The sequence below is a fragment of the Parus major genome, chromosome 13 (genome assembly GCF_001522545.3).
Source record: "Parus major isolate Abel chromosome 13, Parus_major1.1, whole genome shotgun sequence".
NCBI lineage: Eukaryota > Metazoa > Chordata > Aves > Passeriformes > Paridae > Parus > Parus major.
In genome coordinates, this window is record NC_031782.1 from 4,045,157 (window position 1) to 4,062,624 (window position 17,468).

Here is a 17,468-nt window from a genome sequence, read left to right on the forward strand (position 1 = left end):
GGGTTTAAGTATGTGCTTACAGATAAGCATGTGCTTAAAGGCTTGACACAATCAGAGCTTCCATTAATGCAGACAGACCAGCATTTTCATGAAGATTAAAGTGTTCCACTTTCACCATTTCTCACCTCCATTTTATCGGACAAGGACTAGGGAAAGATGAACTAAAAACATGGATATATATTTTGGGGTTTTTTTATTAAGTCTTCTGGATCAGTTCAGTGCTGATTGGAGCCTAAGCTGCTGAAGTCAGTGTTGATGAGTAAAAAGATAAAACCTCTGCCAAGACAACTGCCTGTATTTCACAACAAAATTATTTGTGAACATTGCACATGGAGCATATTAAATGTATAATGAAATTTGGAACAAATAAAGCACTGGAATAGTAACTACTTTTTGTCTTCCAATCACCTTCCTCATAATATGAAAAACCCAACATGAAACATGGGGTGTAAATCAAACTGATTTAATTGCGCCTTTCAGAGATAATAATAATTGCTTCCTATTTGGAAGATCATCCCCAAATCTTCCAGCAGCTTCGCTGGAGGAGGTGAAGTGGGAGGGTTTGGGTTGGAGTCAAAGGACCAACCTTGAGCAGCATTTGAAGGAAGAACTCGTTCAGTTCTGAGTCAAAAGGGGCTTTGCCGCGCTCCTGCCGCGGTCCCGCGCTGCCTTGGCCCGTTGTTGTCACCTGAGCCCGTTGCTCTGCCTTTGTCACCTCACGCTGTTGGTTGTTGTTGTTGTTGTTTCAGCTCTGAACGAACCCACCATTGACTACGGTTTCCAAAGGTTACAGAAGGTTATCCCCCGGCACCCCGGTGACCCCGAACGCTTGCCAAAGGTCAGCACAAAGTTTGTTGTTTTATTCAATGTGGTAAGGATGGTTGCTGCCTGGTTTTGTCTGAAAGTGCAAGGCTCTGTAAATGTGATGGTCCTGGTGTGGTACCCAACCCAGATAAGCTGGAACAGAGGTGTGACCAAGAAAACCCAATCAGCAATGGAGCCTAAGGAGAATTCTGTTATCTTCCAATCACAGCTAACTGAGACAACTCTTGCCTTTCTTAAACACAAATCTTTCACTGTGTTCTAAAATACTTAACAATGAACATCTTTTTTGGTTACTATTTTGGGGGCTGAGCAGTGTTTTTGTAGAGTAATGATGCTTTTTGGTTTTGGTACCAGTAGAACTTTGCCAGCATAATTCTGAGAACTTCACCATTGATAAAATCAAGTTAATTGGATGTGACTCCATTGCTGCTGCATCATGTGTTGGTTTAGGATAATAATGATTATATACTGTTTTATTTCAGGATTGCTGATTTAATTAGAGCATTGTGTACTGAAGCGATGTTTGTTCCCATGAAAATTAGAGAGGTTTTTTGTTGATTTCTGTCAAGTAAAAGCTGGAGGAAAGACAGCATTGTTCAGATAGGTTTCTTGTACTGGGAAAACACTGGTATTGCACTCAGATCTGGTTTTTCTACCTTGCAAGAATTTGCAGTGACTTTTGTAGTAGAGTGGAGTAAGAGATGGGAGATTTAAGTGTTGCTCATGTCCACAGGACCTCTGAGCAATAGTGATGATCAGGAGTCACTGTGTGAGCCACCACATGTTTTATCTGCTGTTACTGAGTGAGCTGGGGAGCCAGAACACTCCCTGTGGAAAAGAAAATGTGAATTTGCAGAGCTGAGACACAGACAAATGAATTGTTCAGTTAATGTACATTCAGTATAGCCTTTGTGACTGGGCAATACCTGTGACCTCTCTTCTGTAGCTCCCTGAGCTGTCCACAGGCTTTCATCAGGGATTGTTGTAGGCTTTGATTAGTTGCATTTTTAAAGTGTTTGAAAGGTGAGATTTCCTGGACACTGGAACTTAATTTGTTTAATTCCTTGAAAGGAATAAAATTCAGTGTGTGACTTTTTTTTTTTACAGGCTTGTTCTGTCTTTTATCTTTGCCTAGGAAGGCTGCAGGCTGTGGGTTTGGGGTCACTGATGTGTTGTCCTTCCCTCTTCCCACCAGAGAAACATGCTGTCCTGGAGAGTTACATTTACCATTGGCTCTGTTCACCCTCTGCAAGCTGTCCCTTTCCCTAACATTTGGACAGACTTGCAGCAGGACACAGCTTTCATGGCTTGTCAAGTTCCACTCCAGAGGTGCAACCCTTTCCAAAGAAAGAGAGCATCCTTCTGTAGGGCCTTTTTTTTTTCACCTCTATCCTGCCTCTGCTGCCAAATGTGCTTCTGGAGGAAAAATAGTTTCTCAGAAAAGAAGAAGCCAGCCTTCACTGTGCACCAGGCATTTCCAAGGCCCAAAAAAAATGCTGCAAAGCTTCCCTAGCTGGCTAGTAGATGGCCATAGATTTTATTTAAATCACAAAATTCAAGTAAAATAAAACTGGGCAATTCCAAATTGACTTATGTGTCTAGGGATTGTGGTGCATCACCAAACTCCACAGGAACTGGGCTCCTTTTTGACTCCTGAGCCACCAAGGGGGTCCCCAGCAATGCCCCTTTTGTGCTGGTGTGGGAATGTGGGAATGCAGCATCCAGGCTGAGCACCCTCCTCTTTCCCATTTGGTCTGAGACTGGTACCACACATTCCTCCTGCCTGTAATCAGGCAGAAGAAAGCTTCTCCATATCCTGACTCAGAAATTTAGCAGGTATTTATGGAAAAGGTATGAGAGTGAGGGTTAGCACTGAGTCATCTGTCCCCTCCTATACCCTCTTGGCTTCATGTGTGTCTTTGGAGTATCTTTTAAATGAGTTTTTCAAATCTTTAAATCAAGGAAAATTGTGGTTATGTCTGCAGAGGTAAGATGTGATGGCCTAAAAATAAAAGTTACTTCTTAAAGGTTGGACAAACTCAGTGATGAAACTGGTAACACTTAGAGGGAAACAGGATGAAGAGAGGACCTATTCTTTTTTTTTTTTGTCTTTGGGTAATTCCTTCTGTGCAAGCTTGAAGGTTGGACCTCAAGTTCAAGTCTCATTAATATGCCATGCACAGAGGCTGAATGCAGCAGGGGTTGGCACATGTCGACTTCTGTATTTGAGGCACTGATGGTTCAATTCCCAGCATCACTTGCTGGCTCCAGGATCATCATCAAGGACGCCGTGATCCTCACTCTGTGCTGGTGAGCACTGCACAGAGCTCTTCCCCATGTCATTAAACCAGGAAGGGCTTTGGCACTATTCCACTACAGACAATTCTCAGTGGCTACTTAGAGGAGTGTTGGAAGCCATATGGCTCCCACAGTGGAACCACGGGCAGAGAGGGCAAATGTTCGAGAGAAGCAGCAGAGAGCTGAGCAGTGCTCAGAGCTCTCAAAGTCCTTCCCTCCATTTCCCCCGTTGTCCTGGCAGCACATCCTCACTTTCTGTTCATGAAAAAGCTTGTGCCTTTGCATTAAATAAATAAATCATATTTCTCTAATTGCTGCTAGGCTTCGTGGCCATTATTCCATTGAAACATTACTGATGAATTAGAGATCTTTCCAGAGGTAGAAGTGGTTATAATTTTTGTGTTCATGAGGGAATGCTGCCCTTCCCATGGACCATCAAGATCACTCTGCTCTGTGACTTATCCCTGCAGTCAAAGAGAATTGCTGAGGCCATCAAGTGAGTGTCAAGAGCTCTACCCTCCAGAGCTGAGGAGTTAGCAGCATTTCTAAACCCATTGAGGATGTTTGAGAAGTTTGATCTCCACAAGTTTGGAACCAGTATTTTCAAAAATGCTCAATATTTATGTTCAGGATGAATTTTTAGAAATGTTCCAACTATCTGCTGGAAGCAGGCAAAGAAAAAAAAAGACAAATTTTAAAAAATAATTTCTCCTTCCCAGTGTTTCAACAGTCAAATTCCAGTAGAGAATGCCCTCTGACAGTGAGGAGAATGAGAGCACCTGGAAACAGGGGTCTTTGGGCTGCTAAATTGACATCTGATGTGCTTAAAGTAGAAATGCAATATATAGTTTCTGGAGAAAAGAGAGGGAGCTGATGTTGGCAGCTGAGCCATGGAGCCAGCTTGAGCCAGAATTAAAACCCAGGAAAACAGGAGTTCCCTTCTTGTCCAGAACAAGTCAGGGAAGGCAGGCAGTGGAAGGAGATGTGCATGTCTGTACAGACACCCCCTCACCCACAAGCACCAGGAGGAGAGACAAGAGATGGTGGGATTAGCACTCAAAGCTTGGTAATTCAAGTACCAGGAGTGTGCTGGGCAGTGTAGCCTTTCCTCTCTAATAGACAGGAGGCAGATCAGAGGAAACAGGAGATCTCTGGGGATAAGAGAAAAGGAGCACTGTGCTGCTAAGGTTGAGAAATGGTGTCAGTGTCCTGCAGAGTGCAGAGAGCCCGTGTGGAGCTGGGAACAGCCCTGCACGTGGCTGTGCCCCATTCCCATCTCCAGAGTTCGCACACGTGCACACAAATGCACTCGTGTTGTTGGTTCCTGTGCACATAAACTGCAGTGGAGATCACTGAAGAGTTCAGATCACAGCAACATGTTGAGTCTATTAAGGTTCATTCATGTAACTACCCTGCAATCCTTAAAATAAATCCCTGGCAGACACGTTGCAATTCTGCAATTTTGTTAAAACTCCACAGCTAGAGCTGTAAAACAGCTTCAACTGTGAGCTAGATTTGAAACACATCCATCCTAAATGATTTAATAACAACTATTCCTCTTTATATGCAATTTCCTAGATTTTATTTGCCATTTTCACCACTCCTACAACTCATCACTTGTATTTAGATTAAGCAGAAGATTGTTCACTCTGTGTTTGAGAAGCAAGTCATTGCATCAACCCCCTCTGTGATCTGACGTCCTCTCCCTCCCAGTCTGTTCCTTCAGTGCTCTCTAGGAGACCCCTAATCCCTCCTGAAAGGGACCTTTACTTCTGGTTTCTCTTCATGTAGATGAAAGTGGAGCTTCTCTCTCTAGTGCACAGGGGGCTCCCTGCTGAGCTGAGAGCACAGGTAACCAGAATCCTCCTTCCCTTCAGCTCCCTTTCTCTGGTCAGTCATTAAACCCCCCCAAGACATAGCCCACCTCCTCGTTTAGGACACACTAATAGAAGACATGTGGTTATTAAGAATCAGAGGCTGGCAAAAGCAGTTGTCTTTTTCCATATGAAATCCCACAGATCTGCCCTTTATCCATCGTGACATGGGTATTGTTTAGATTGCAAATAAAGGTTGTCTCTAAACGTGGGTGGTTGGCCCAGGCTTGCTAGCAGAGGTTAAAATAGCAATGAAGACAATGCAGCTCAAGTTTGCTGCTTCAGACAGACCCAATGGAAATTCCAGAAAGGGTTGCCATCTACTAACTCAACATATACTGTATTTTAAACTAAGTTAGTAATTTTCAGCTAAGAAAACACCTTTTTTTCCTTTTTTTCTTTTCCTTTTTTTTTTTTTTGTTCCTATCAGCATGACAAGAGAATCATTAATAAAACTTTTATATTAAGCGTGGGCAGGAAGGGGGGGCATGTAAAGAGGAGTTCATCTGTACAGCAAGGAGGTCATGGGATGTGCTTGGAGGGTTCTACATTCTACTGTAAAATTTACAGGAATGTGAGACCAGAGTTGAGGTTGGTATTTAACCCTCAACAACTGGGGTTTTTTAAGTTTCCTAACAATTGGAGCGCTTGGTTGAGGAGCTTGCTTTGCGGGACTGATAGTTTGTTTATCCTACAGAGGATATTCAATGAGAGGGAATCAAAGCTTCTGAGATGGTGAGGTACCCATGAAAGTGTCACCTTTATGGGCTGGTGGATGTCAGAGAGGTGTGTGGGAATGTGCAGGGTCTGAAATGCAGAGCAAAGGGACAGAGGCACCGCTCGCTGAAGGGCAGAGCCAGCGCACAGGGCTGGCAAGGAGCCCTTTCCTTTCTGAAGGTCAGCAGTGTGCACACACATTTCACTGAGCTTTCTTTATAACTGGGTCAGCATTTACTCAGCAAATGATTAGAGCAGATGGTGTAATTTAGAATCTATGACAAAACTTTTAATAGATCAGGGCTAACATGATGACAAGGAGCTCTGCGCCGTTCTCCACTCCTGATCTCTGCTTTGCCTTGGGGTAAAAATCATGCCTGGGATTGGATTTTCTAGTCTGAACATTCCAGCTGAGCGACTCCAACCACTTGTTTGAGCATCCTGTAGGAGGGATCCCCACATTTCTCTGTTCCTGTATCCTCATCCTTGTTGGTTTCAAAAACAACAATTAACTGAGGATGACAGGAAGACACCAAACAGGTAAACACAATCCCTTCGAGGAGCAGGTTTTGAAGGAAAAAGCCACAGTTTGAAGAAAGTAACAAAGGCTGCATTTGTGTATTTTGCTCCGTGGAGCTGAAAATATCTAGTAAATTGATCCCGTGGGAGTAATAAATACACATTACTTTATCTTGTACTTCATGTCCTATACCCCTGAGCCTTGATAGAACAACACCACTTAATAGACTTAAAAAAAGAGTAATTACAGTCATTGGTTGTGTGATATTTCAGCCCTTCCAGCCCTGCCTGACCTTCTAATTTAGCTCACCGTGTCTAACTAATGCATTTATATTCATCTTTTATGAAGCATGTGTAGTACAAAATTGACTTTGCAGCCTTTAGCAAGCTGTCTTACTAGGTTTGGGATCTGGTTAGTACAGTGTACCGTATAGCATATGTACATTTACAGCAGAAATTTGCTTGCATATGGTTCTGATCATCTATTATTTTTTATCCTTTTGGAAATAAAAAAAAAATAAAATTCCATTTCATCCTCCCCTCCCCTTTTTTAAAGCTTTTATTCATTGCGGTATTATTTACAGCTAAACATGCAGGCAGGAAGATGCAAGCATTTTTAAAATGATTACCATTAATGTTTCTACTTGTCAGAAGTGCTTAAATTTTCCTGCACTTTGTCTAAAAACTTAGCACTTTTACCTTTTAAGAATTACAAATTTCTAAGATCTTACCAAGCTGATTTACAAACACAGCTGACAGTTTATGATGAATGATGTTGCAAAATGTGCAATATGTTTCTCTGTCATTTCTATGCATGTATATATTAAGAAGAAGATTAAGAAGAGAGAGAACCCCCCCCCCCTGAAAGAAACCCTTGAGTTAGAGAGAGCACACACAAATCTCTCTCCTGTGTTTCCTCATAACTTCCTGCTCACTTCACTCATCCAGTGGAGCACAATTGTTCTCTGTGCATTTTCTCCCACCATATGGTATCCTCATTACCATACACTAAGGGTCCATATGGGGAACTTGTGAAGTGAACTGTATTCATTTTAACTGCCAGATGAGCAGCCTTTTGCTTTGCAAGCTTAGCTTAAGTCATCTGCTGTCTTTATGTTGTTATGGCAACACAGCACCAATAAAAAATTCTAATCTACTGTAAGTGTCTGGGATCACAGTATTTTAAATGCTCCCCTAACTGTCCTCCAAGTGAGGAGCTCGTTCTCTCCGTGGGACAAAGGGTTATTGTCAACTCCAGCAGGTGGCAGTAAAGAAATTGTTTCTTTTTTTTCTTTAACCTTTCTTAAAAATATCTCCTTTCTTAAAAATCACTCTTTTTCCTTTCCCTCCATATCCGCTCACCTCAGAAAGTCGTAGAATTACACAACATGGTCAGTCCTTTACATACCAAGGATTTCTAATGCTCAGGTAGGAATTGCAGGTGATACTTTTAAATTACAGCTCAAATATTAAAGAGAGCAAATAATGAAACTGTGGAAGCAGCTCATGCACTTTATTGACAGAGATCAGGGCTCAAGTACCTCTTCACCAGGACTCTGATGCCTCCATAGCCACATAGCTATGCCCAATTTTGGAGCTGTTTTCTAGCTTCTAGCTACGTTTCCAAACTCCTGGACCAAACACAAAGCTAATTAAGAGTATCTTATATTAATGGAAATAGGCAGCTGCATCTTAAAACATAAATCATCTTCACCTCCGCAGGCCACACGATATGTTGCATCTCTGTCTCCCTGTCTGCATTGAAAGTGAACGTTTGTAGTCTCAGTTCATCAGTTCACATTAGCCTCATGCTGAATATTTAAACACAGAACAATTTGAACACACCATGAAGAGAGACAGTGACTGCACTTTCACTTGGAACAGCAAGAGCTCATCTAATAATAATTTAGTAAATCAGCCATTTAGTGGCTCAGTTGTACACCGTATTGTGCCAAATAATATTCAGTTCAACTGTATGCTGGTGAAATTGAAATTCAGACTCCAGTCATTTTTTTGCTCAATGGAGAGGTGAAATGGAAAACCACCCTCCCAATAGACTGCTTGAATGTAGTGATTTATCAAAAATATAGTAGAGTGACAATATAAACAGGATTTGGTTGTATGGGATACAATCTATTCTAATTAGGCTTTTATTATTGTGGTTTCTCCTGTGCGGATTATTTGATAATTCAGGATTTGCATTTACCTCTTCAGTTTATTTTATATGTGGGCAGAGAGCAGATCTGTGTAGTTACAGCCTAGTTATGACCCTTTAAGGCCCAGTCCTCTGGGAAGCCTGGTGAGCCCTTTACTGCCTTATTTTGAGCCCTGGCTCACAGGGAGCACCGTGCCCCAAGGAGCAATGGGGAAACACAGCTGCTGCCCATGGCTGTTGCTTCCTAGCATGAAAGCAATATCAGATTGATTCCTTTTCCCTTTTTAAGGCTATCAAGATTTGTAGGGAGTGGTTATAGCTTGGACTGACTGATACAACTGGAATAAAACAGGTTTTTGGGTGCCCATCCTTGCTTCCTGTGCGCTGCCTGTACCTTTTCTCGCCTGTATCGATGTCTCTAATAAAAGATATTACCTCACCCTACAAAACTTGCCTTGGTTGTAACCACAGCCCGCTGTAACTTCAGCCAAACAGCTACACTTCAAGGCTGTCTCTGATGAAGATGGGGGAGAGAGTGTTTTTTCCTAGAAAGCACGTTGTGAAGTTTAATTTGCTCCCATTAAAGTGGTGCTTTGAGATCTGTGAACACGGGGCATTGCAGAAGTGTGAAGTAATGTCTATAATCTCACCTAGGGTTTCCATTTCTGGCCTAGTTTTAGGTGTTATGTGGTGGTTTACGTGGTGATGTAAAATATGATTGCTGTGTATTTCTCACAACACAGTCCAATTGAGTAGCAGGAAAAGCATCCTCCAAACCATCATGATGCCATTTAGCAGAGAGTGCTGGAAGCAATAGGATGCCTCTGGTCGTAATTCTTCTAAGAAATACAGAGCCTCACAATCTATGCCCAGCTGCTGACGCTAGAAAACTCAAGCATTTTGGTAAAATGAATCAAGCAGTAATGTTTCTTTTATGAGATCCCCTCCCAGGAAGGGAAGGTTTGGCACCATTTGGAGATCAGGCTCAGTGATCCATCATAGCAGAGGCAGCTGTCCTGGAGTGTCTCCCAGGTCACCCGATCGAACCGGTGGCTCTTACAACTGTATTATTGCTTATGGAACAGTAATTGAGGCACCATGGTTAAAAATTACCTGGTCTAATAGGCAGTGAACAATTTGCACTCAATACAATTATAAGCCAAATCATTCATTTCATAACACTTGGACTAATTTATTTGTTGACCTTTTAATATCCATAGCTCTTCAGTAGTATTAACTGCAACTCGGACAAAATCTCTTGTTCATTTTACATTCATTGATTTTTTTTTTCTTTTTTTTTTTTTTTTCCATTGAGGCAATAACAGTTGTTTGAGTACAACCTTTTCTTTCTGCTGTAAAAGTCAATCATGTAACTTATGGTGATATAACTCAACTGGACTGGAATGTCCTCTGAGTACAATAGCACAATATCAACCTACTTGTACAGGCACAGAAATGCATTTTGGATTTATTTTAAAGAATATTTTGGAATACATTTGTGACCACAGGTAACAAATGATACATTTGCTGAGAGGAGAATGAAAACAAGACACACAAGCATTTTTAAAGCAGAGCCACATATATTCAACACATTTTTTGTCACTATATTTTGGGCAGTCCAAGATACAGAAATGGTGAATTTTGTTGATTTTGTTCTTTAGGATGACTGACATGTCTCCACTAATAATGCTGGATTCATCATGTCATCAGCTCATAACATCTTGAAGTCCAAACATTTAATAGAGTTGCCTAATTTTTTCCAAATGTGAGCTTCATACAAACAAAATGTGTTTAAAAGTATATTTTAATAAACAGGAAATAAATAATTCTCATAATTTGATAATCTCGATTTTCTTTTATTATTCAGCTGTAAACTGTCATGAGTGCTGAGGTTTTGTTGATCAAAAAAGCTACTGAAATATTGATGGATTTTGAAAAGTCAGTATTTTGAAGCAATTCTATAAAATATATTGGTGTAGTGACAATGGTAATACTTTTCCTTCAACACTGAAAAAGGAGCCCTAGATCATGTAAAATGCTGTGCCTGCTTTTACTTTCTGGAGCTGTACACAGTGTTACCTGAATGTTGGATAGGTTTCTTAAATTCATAGTTATTCAACATTTATATTTGCTTTGGATAATTTCAGCTGAATTATAGGACTGTCAACTAAAAAATAATAATACAAGAAACAAAATAACTTTTATTTCTGATAAGAAAGTTGAAATTTTTTTAGAATATCTTAAAGGAGTCACTTTGTTGAAGTTGTCTTTCTGAGCCAAAGTCTCTTTGTACAATAAAATACTGTGAGTCCTTTGAACACATAAAATATGGTTGTTACACATTTGGTATTTTATGCTTCCCCAGAAATTATCACTTGTATCTGCACCTGATCTATGTTCTGTCTTTTTATTTCAATGGGGTCTGAAGTGGTCCTTGGCTGTAATGAGAATGCCCCTTTCTAGAGACTTCTTTTAATTATGCCAATGATAAAATGGAATTGAAAGTAGTCATTTGTAGGGGTTATGACAGAGCAATGTTTTAACTGTTATACTAAAACCCACCAACATTATTCCAGTCTCTATTTCAACATTTTTATGCATCCACTCTCCACAGAACAGAGTGGAATATTATTGTAGGTCAGAATTTCAATGTGTCTTATTTTTCAGTTTCTTCCTGCTATTAAAAGTAACCTGAACTCTCAATTTCCAACTGCTCACACTTCCCACCTGAAGCATCCAATCCAGGAAAGTGGCAGTTTCACTGATCTTAATGATAGGCTGGGTCTTATTGTTTGGTTCGGTTTAGTTTGTTGGGTTTTTTTTTCACCTTCATTAAAAGAAAGTGTGGGTGGGTCCTTAATTTAATGTGATTAAACACTTGTGGGTTTTTTAATAGAAAAGAGCTAATTTGGAATATTTAGATATTTATATGGGTAAATGCATTAGACAAACTGTGAAAAAAAAATGGACAAAACAGATATCTACAATTTACACCTTCATTGCTACACAGCTCCTCTGATTCACCTCAGCAGGATTTTTGCCATGCTTTGCCAAGCAAATTTCTTTATAGATTTAAATGCAGCCAAGTGACTTAAGCCACCCAATGCAGTCTGGTTTGACCTAATGTGAGATCAATATAAAAGTGGTAGGACTTGACCTGTGTTTGGAAAGTCTTTGTGTATACAAATCACAGAAAATAGATATCAGCGTGTCCATTTGCCAAGGAAAGATTTTCATTCTTACAAAAACATTATTTGATATCTGCACTGTGCCATACACAAAATCATAAGCCACAGGTAATCTTTTTTTTAATCCCCAATATTCCAGGGAATTTTTCTAATGGATGCAATATTATGATCCATAGAATGAGGCTGCTAAAACAGCCTGTGCAGTGTCTTCAAATGACAGTGCTAGAATTCAGTGCTTCTGTTCATTTTTCCAAATTTTTTGGAAGTTTACCTAAGTCTAGATCCTTCAAATAATTAAAAAAATTCTTCTTCTTCTTTGATAAGGGAATGTTGACAATTTCCCAAAAGGATCTGAGTATAGTCAGGAGAAGATTTTGAGAAATAACTTTTTTTTTTTTACTTTTTTTTTCTCCCAAGAAATAGGAATGTTAATACCAGCAAGAGGATGAACTAAAGAAAATCTTATATAAAACCAAAAAAAGGCCCCCAAATCTAAAAACTCCATAGTCTTAATAATGGATGTCTGCTTTAAAGTACTGTAGATGTTCATACAAATGGTAATAGGAGTAAATTTGCAAAAAAAGAAATGCCTGAGGCTCCTATCCAAAATTGCCCTGAGGCTGATGGTAGTGGAGGTGCATGAGGAAAATTTAGAAGGGAAAAAGTGCTTTTAGGTCATTGTGACAAACATTGTGAGGTCAACTAAAAGGAAAGGGTCTAATGTTGTCATTTTCTGATGTGAATAAATCAGGAATAATTCTTTGGCAGGGGGAATAGATAGAGGGGAACAGTGTGAGTCACTGTAACCTGGTGGGGTGGAGGGAGGGATTTCCACAAAGGAAGTTGGTGAAGGACTTTTTGTTGGTCACCAAATTATGTGGACTTACCCATTTGTGCTCTAGTTTGCATCTAATTAGATTTTCTTCTGGTGATTCACTGGATGTGGCAAACTGACCATAACATGAATGATGGGATGCCATAAAAGAAGTGTGTGCAGGAGAATGGGTCTTTCCATGCTACAAACCCTTCAGGTTTCTGTGCAGCCATAAAATGTGTTTCCTCTCCTGATCTGGCTGTTGCAGGCCGAGGGGATCTGTCATTAGAGCCTCACAGTGTGAGCCTGCAGGACATTCTGTGGGAAATGCTGTAGGGGAGGCCAGAGAATTGGCACAGTTTTGTGAGCCCCAAACACGACTGACACCTGCCAGCTCTGGGCTGATGTGCTGCAGGTCGTGCACAGATACAAGGGCACCATGCAGAAGTATCTACAGCCCTGCATGAAAGGTAGATTGGCCTCATGAGGTAAAACCTGACAGCTCTGAAGGGTTCCTGCACGTGGCTGTAAATGCCCTTTCCTGGTAGATTGAGGGGTGGGGGACAAGACATGCTGTGAACTTACTTAGGAGAAGCCAAGTTCTCCAGCTGTCAGAGGGACTTGGATGTGAGTCATGACATCCCTGTTGTCCCTAAAGTCCCTAAAGGAGATTATTTAAGTCCCAGCAGAGTGATTTTAATTCTGCATATCTTGCTCCCCTATACCCACTCTTCTCCCTTTACTTAGACCCCACATTAGCAGATAAGTCCAGAGCTTTTAGCAACAAAACCCTCCAAATACTTGCCAGAAACATCAGCTGATGCTGATATGGTGGGAGCATCCAGACTCTCAAATGACAGTTTGTTCAAAGAGTTATTCCAAACCAACAATATTAATGGTGGTTAATTCCATGCCACCCTGTGTTTAGATGAAGAACACACCTGTGTTTGCTGCTAATTCTGTTGTTGTTACGTGCCCATCATTTATGGAAATGGGACCACCAGCATTAGTGGTATGGATTAAAAAAAGGAGGCTGATTTTTTTTAGTGTTTAACTACACCATATTTCCAGGAGATTAATAGGTGTAAGATGGGAGACTTGCAAGGACAGACTTGCAGGTGATCATCATAATTTCACTCCTTCTTTTGTCAGCAGTATTTGCAAAGAAGACTGTTTGGACAGGGTGTGTTTCCCCTGTATGCATTTATCACCTTTGTGGTTAAGAGGAGCTTTAATCATCGATTCTCAATGTTTATGGCTAAATGCCTGCTCCCATTTGCACTTCAGCATTTGTTCTTTCTGCTGCCTCATAGAGGCCTCCTATATTTTATTTAAAAGGTTGGCTCATTGTGGAGCAGGTGGTATGGTTATGCATGACTGTTTTTAGTGCTGTACATTTAGGCTGTGATTTCCAGTTTGGGTGGAGGCTGTTGAGACTACAGTGGCTTGGAAAGACCGAGGTTCTAGCTCCCACTGTAGATGTGTTTTCTGGGAAGTTGCCATTGAAATTCACTGCACTTCCATCCTGTGGGCAGTGGTAAGCTGAAGCTTTTTTTTTTGCCCCTCAAGTGAGATATGTTGTCTTTCTCTCCCATTTTGCCTTCTCATCTTTGTGGTATCTACATGGTATTCACTTCTTTGGTATGATTGAGTTGTAATACATGGAAACCATTCAGTTGTTTGTTTGTTGGAAAAGTTTTCAACTTGGTGTGAGCACAAATATCTTTTTAGAGAAATGGCCTTGTTATTTTATACTTCCCATTAGGCTGGCACGGTTCCCTCAGTTTTACAGTAAATGGAGGATCTTTACATTTTGAATGGCTTTTATGAGTCTTTATAAAGCTATAATTGCTGAAAATGATACAATAATGCAGTTCTCACTGTTGATGTGGGGAGATGGGAGGTTCTGGACAGGCTGAAGCTCTTGTGTACCAAGCTCAGTGTCTGGCATTTTAGATCTTTGACATTCATGTAAATGTCTCTCTTGGTTTTGTCTTTACATTTGTGTTCACAATTTTATCTTTTCAAATATAATGCATACACAAATTTCAAGTACAAGTTTCAAACTTATTTCTAACCCATGTCCTTAACTGTCACATTTATTGTTTCACCAACTGAAAGCCAAAGGGAAAGTTTTCGCACAAATTACTGTGATTTTGGCTAGAAATTTTAGAATGTGACCTTTCCAAGGTGAAGAAGTGAGCTGGAGTCTGATGCTGAGCATTTTGAGTCTGCAGATGGGTTTTTTTCTTGCAAGTAGCCATGAGAGTAGGAAGTTAGAAGGCAGAGGCAGGAGGTCAGACATAAGAGTCGAGGAAGTATGAATGACATCATCATCCCTAAGTACCCTCTCAGAAGATGAACGAGCTCTCTCTTGGATTACAATGCTAAAGAGCATTAGAAGGTGATATGATATCCAGACAACACATAAGATAAATGCCTCAGAGGATGCTGGAACAGCTTCCCCCCCACGCCCTCCATGAGTTCATAAATCCTTTGGTGGTCTCAATAATACAATATGTGGCTGATGAGTGTTATATATTGTGGTCAGCTTCTTCTTGACAAAATTCATTTTGGCTTAACGAGTACCTTGAACATTATCTAATTTAGTTACTCAAGCTGAATAACTCAGTGTAACTCTAGATACCCTTTATCTCACCAGACTCACAGCCCTTTTGGGACATGGAGTGGATTTTTTTTCATGAGTTTCTGAATAAAAAGCAAGCAGATGTTACAAGAAGAAATGCCCTCTCTCTTTTAAAACTAACAAAAAAATGTGTTTGTCATGATAAATCTTGACACAAAGTGTTCTCATCATGATACAACTTGAAATGCAAGTTTCATGTTCTTAATGAAATCCTTCTGAAGGGAATGCAGGCCTCCAATAAAACATGCAGAGGTGCTGTAGTGTTCAAGGTACATTCAGTCAGAAGTGGATTCAGTTTGAGTTTCAGTCTTTATGCTTCAAAGGTGCAGTTATTCCAGTATGATTTATAATACTTTTCATACAGTCATTTTGGGATATGAAAAGTTGCAGTAGATTTTACTACTCAGCCTCTCTTTTGGGTATGTAGACACCGCTTATTATCTTCAGGAGAAAAATTTGATCAAAATATTTAATTGTGAACCTGTTTCAAAAATCAAAAAAGGAAAAATCCCTCAGTGGAAAATCAGCTTCTGCTTGGAGTAAAAATGAGCTATGGATTTTTGGTGTGCACCTTCATGGAGTGCAGAGTTCTGATGTATCATATTTAATTACTAAAGTAATCTTTCCTTTTCTCAATATTTGCCCATTTGTGATTTTTAGAGAAATAAAATTATTCTCATTTGAAACAAAATGCAAAAAAAGAAGACCCTCACTTAGCCCTAGCTAAATGCTGCTCAGTCTTTTATTCTAAGCCAAAAGCTGTCAGACTTTTAGCATTAATAGAAAAGTGGATCTTCCTTGACAAATGCCCCCATAAATTAGATATTAGCTTTAGTCAAACTCTGTCTCTCTCAGGAAATATTTCCACTTGCATATTCAATTGGAAGGACCCTACATGATGCCCACTTACTGCTATGAAAATCTAGGCATTGGAGATGAAGGCAAAGAAAAATTTCTGTGAACAAAAGATTAACAGACCTTGAGCTTATGCAGAGATTTATTTTTATAGAATGTGAGTTTCACTCACTTTTTGCTCTGTCTGCTGCTCTGTCCTCCCCTCTGTTTATCTGTTACCATTGCAGTGGTAACGTGAAGTATCAACTGGATTTTAAAAGACATAGATCTCTTATACTGGCTGTCCTTTTTTATAATACCTTTTACAAATTTAATCAATGCATTTTAATATACAATATAGTTTAAGTGCAATATACGATAAATATTCAAGCTTCATCTTAAACATGCTCTAGCCTTTAAATTGTTAAAACTGCAGTGCCCTTTCAATCTACTTACATAATGTCATAAAATATACATTTCAAGGTAAATGAAGTCAGCTACTTCAATTTAGTCCCTCAAACTGGTAGTAAATGAGAGGTTAACACTATGGTGCCAAACCCATTATTGAGTAAATTTAGCACCTTGGACAGCTCTGTAAAATCTTTATTGCTTTCCTGACCTGCTCGTCATGTTCTGTCTATGTGTTCAGTGGCTCTCAGCTCTGATTGAAAGGCAATATATTAGATCCCGAACACAAACATGCTCGGGGGCTGCTTCACTGTGAGCGTAATGACATGGAGGTGAGAACAATTTTCTGGTCACCGCAATCCAAGCACCTTGCAAGGTCTGCTGCTCTAACTCATAGAGGACTTCGGGGGCTCCTTTGTATGTGGAGCAGCTTCCATCGTAATTTAGGCAGAGCTGCAAAAGGTTTAAGATGCATTCAGAGAACAGGAAGTTAATATCTTGAGCCTGTCTTTAGCAGCATTTTATTGTGTATTTTTAAAGCTGGTTTGTGTCTCTAAGCAGTACAGTCAGCTCTGGAATAGAAGATACCACTATTTGACACAGGAGGGTTTTTCTGTAACATCTACTTTGTATGATCTGAAAATGTCATAAACAACAAATGCTTTTCTGGTGTGAAAATATCGTTAGAGAAAGTATGAAACTCAAATTTACAGACTCTGCAAATGTTGAAAAAAATAGAACCATTGACTAGCTAAGAAAATTGAATGCTACTTGTCAAGAATGTTTCAATAAACCATCAGGACAATTAGTTTTATTTACATGCAATGTGATATGGCATCAAAGAACTTTCAGGGTTTAAGAACTGAAATGTATTTGATATGAGGGAGAGCAGCTGTAAGATTCTATGTAATTACCTCATTTTTTAACATGGTTTTCAATCTCTTTTTAGATGCACTCTAAGGTTTTTAGCTCAGCATTATATAAATAACTATGATTAGTCAGGTAGAGCAGAAATGACTATTTAAACTTTCTTTTTTTTTAGTAATTTGGCATAATGACAGCTTAGGTTAACAATATACCAAAGCAGTTTGCGGGCTCTGTATCACATTCTAATTTTCCATCAGTGAAATATATACTGCAAAAAATTTCTAGTGAAGTGAAATAAATCCTGGTTTGCAAAGTCAAACAC

The 17,468-nt window shown here is 39.8% G+C and overlaps 1 protein-coding gene across 6 annotated transcripts in view; it reads left to right on the top strand.

Annotated features, from left to right (window-relative positions):
• Positions 1-17,468, top strand: part of EBF1 (EBF transcription factor 1) — a 265,802-nt gene that overhangs the window by 234,023 nt on the left and 14,311 nt on the right. For all 6 annotated transcript variants that reach the window (XM_015642123.3, XM_019008183.1, XM_019008184.1 and 3 more), the window contains exon 11: positions 750-838. In XM_015642123.3, the coding sequence (XP_015497609.1) occupies positions 750-838 (89 nt within the window). The remainder of the gene's footprint in view (positions 1-749; positions 839-17,468) is intronic.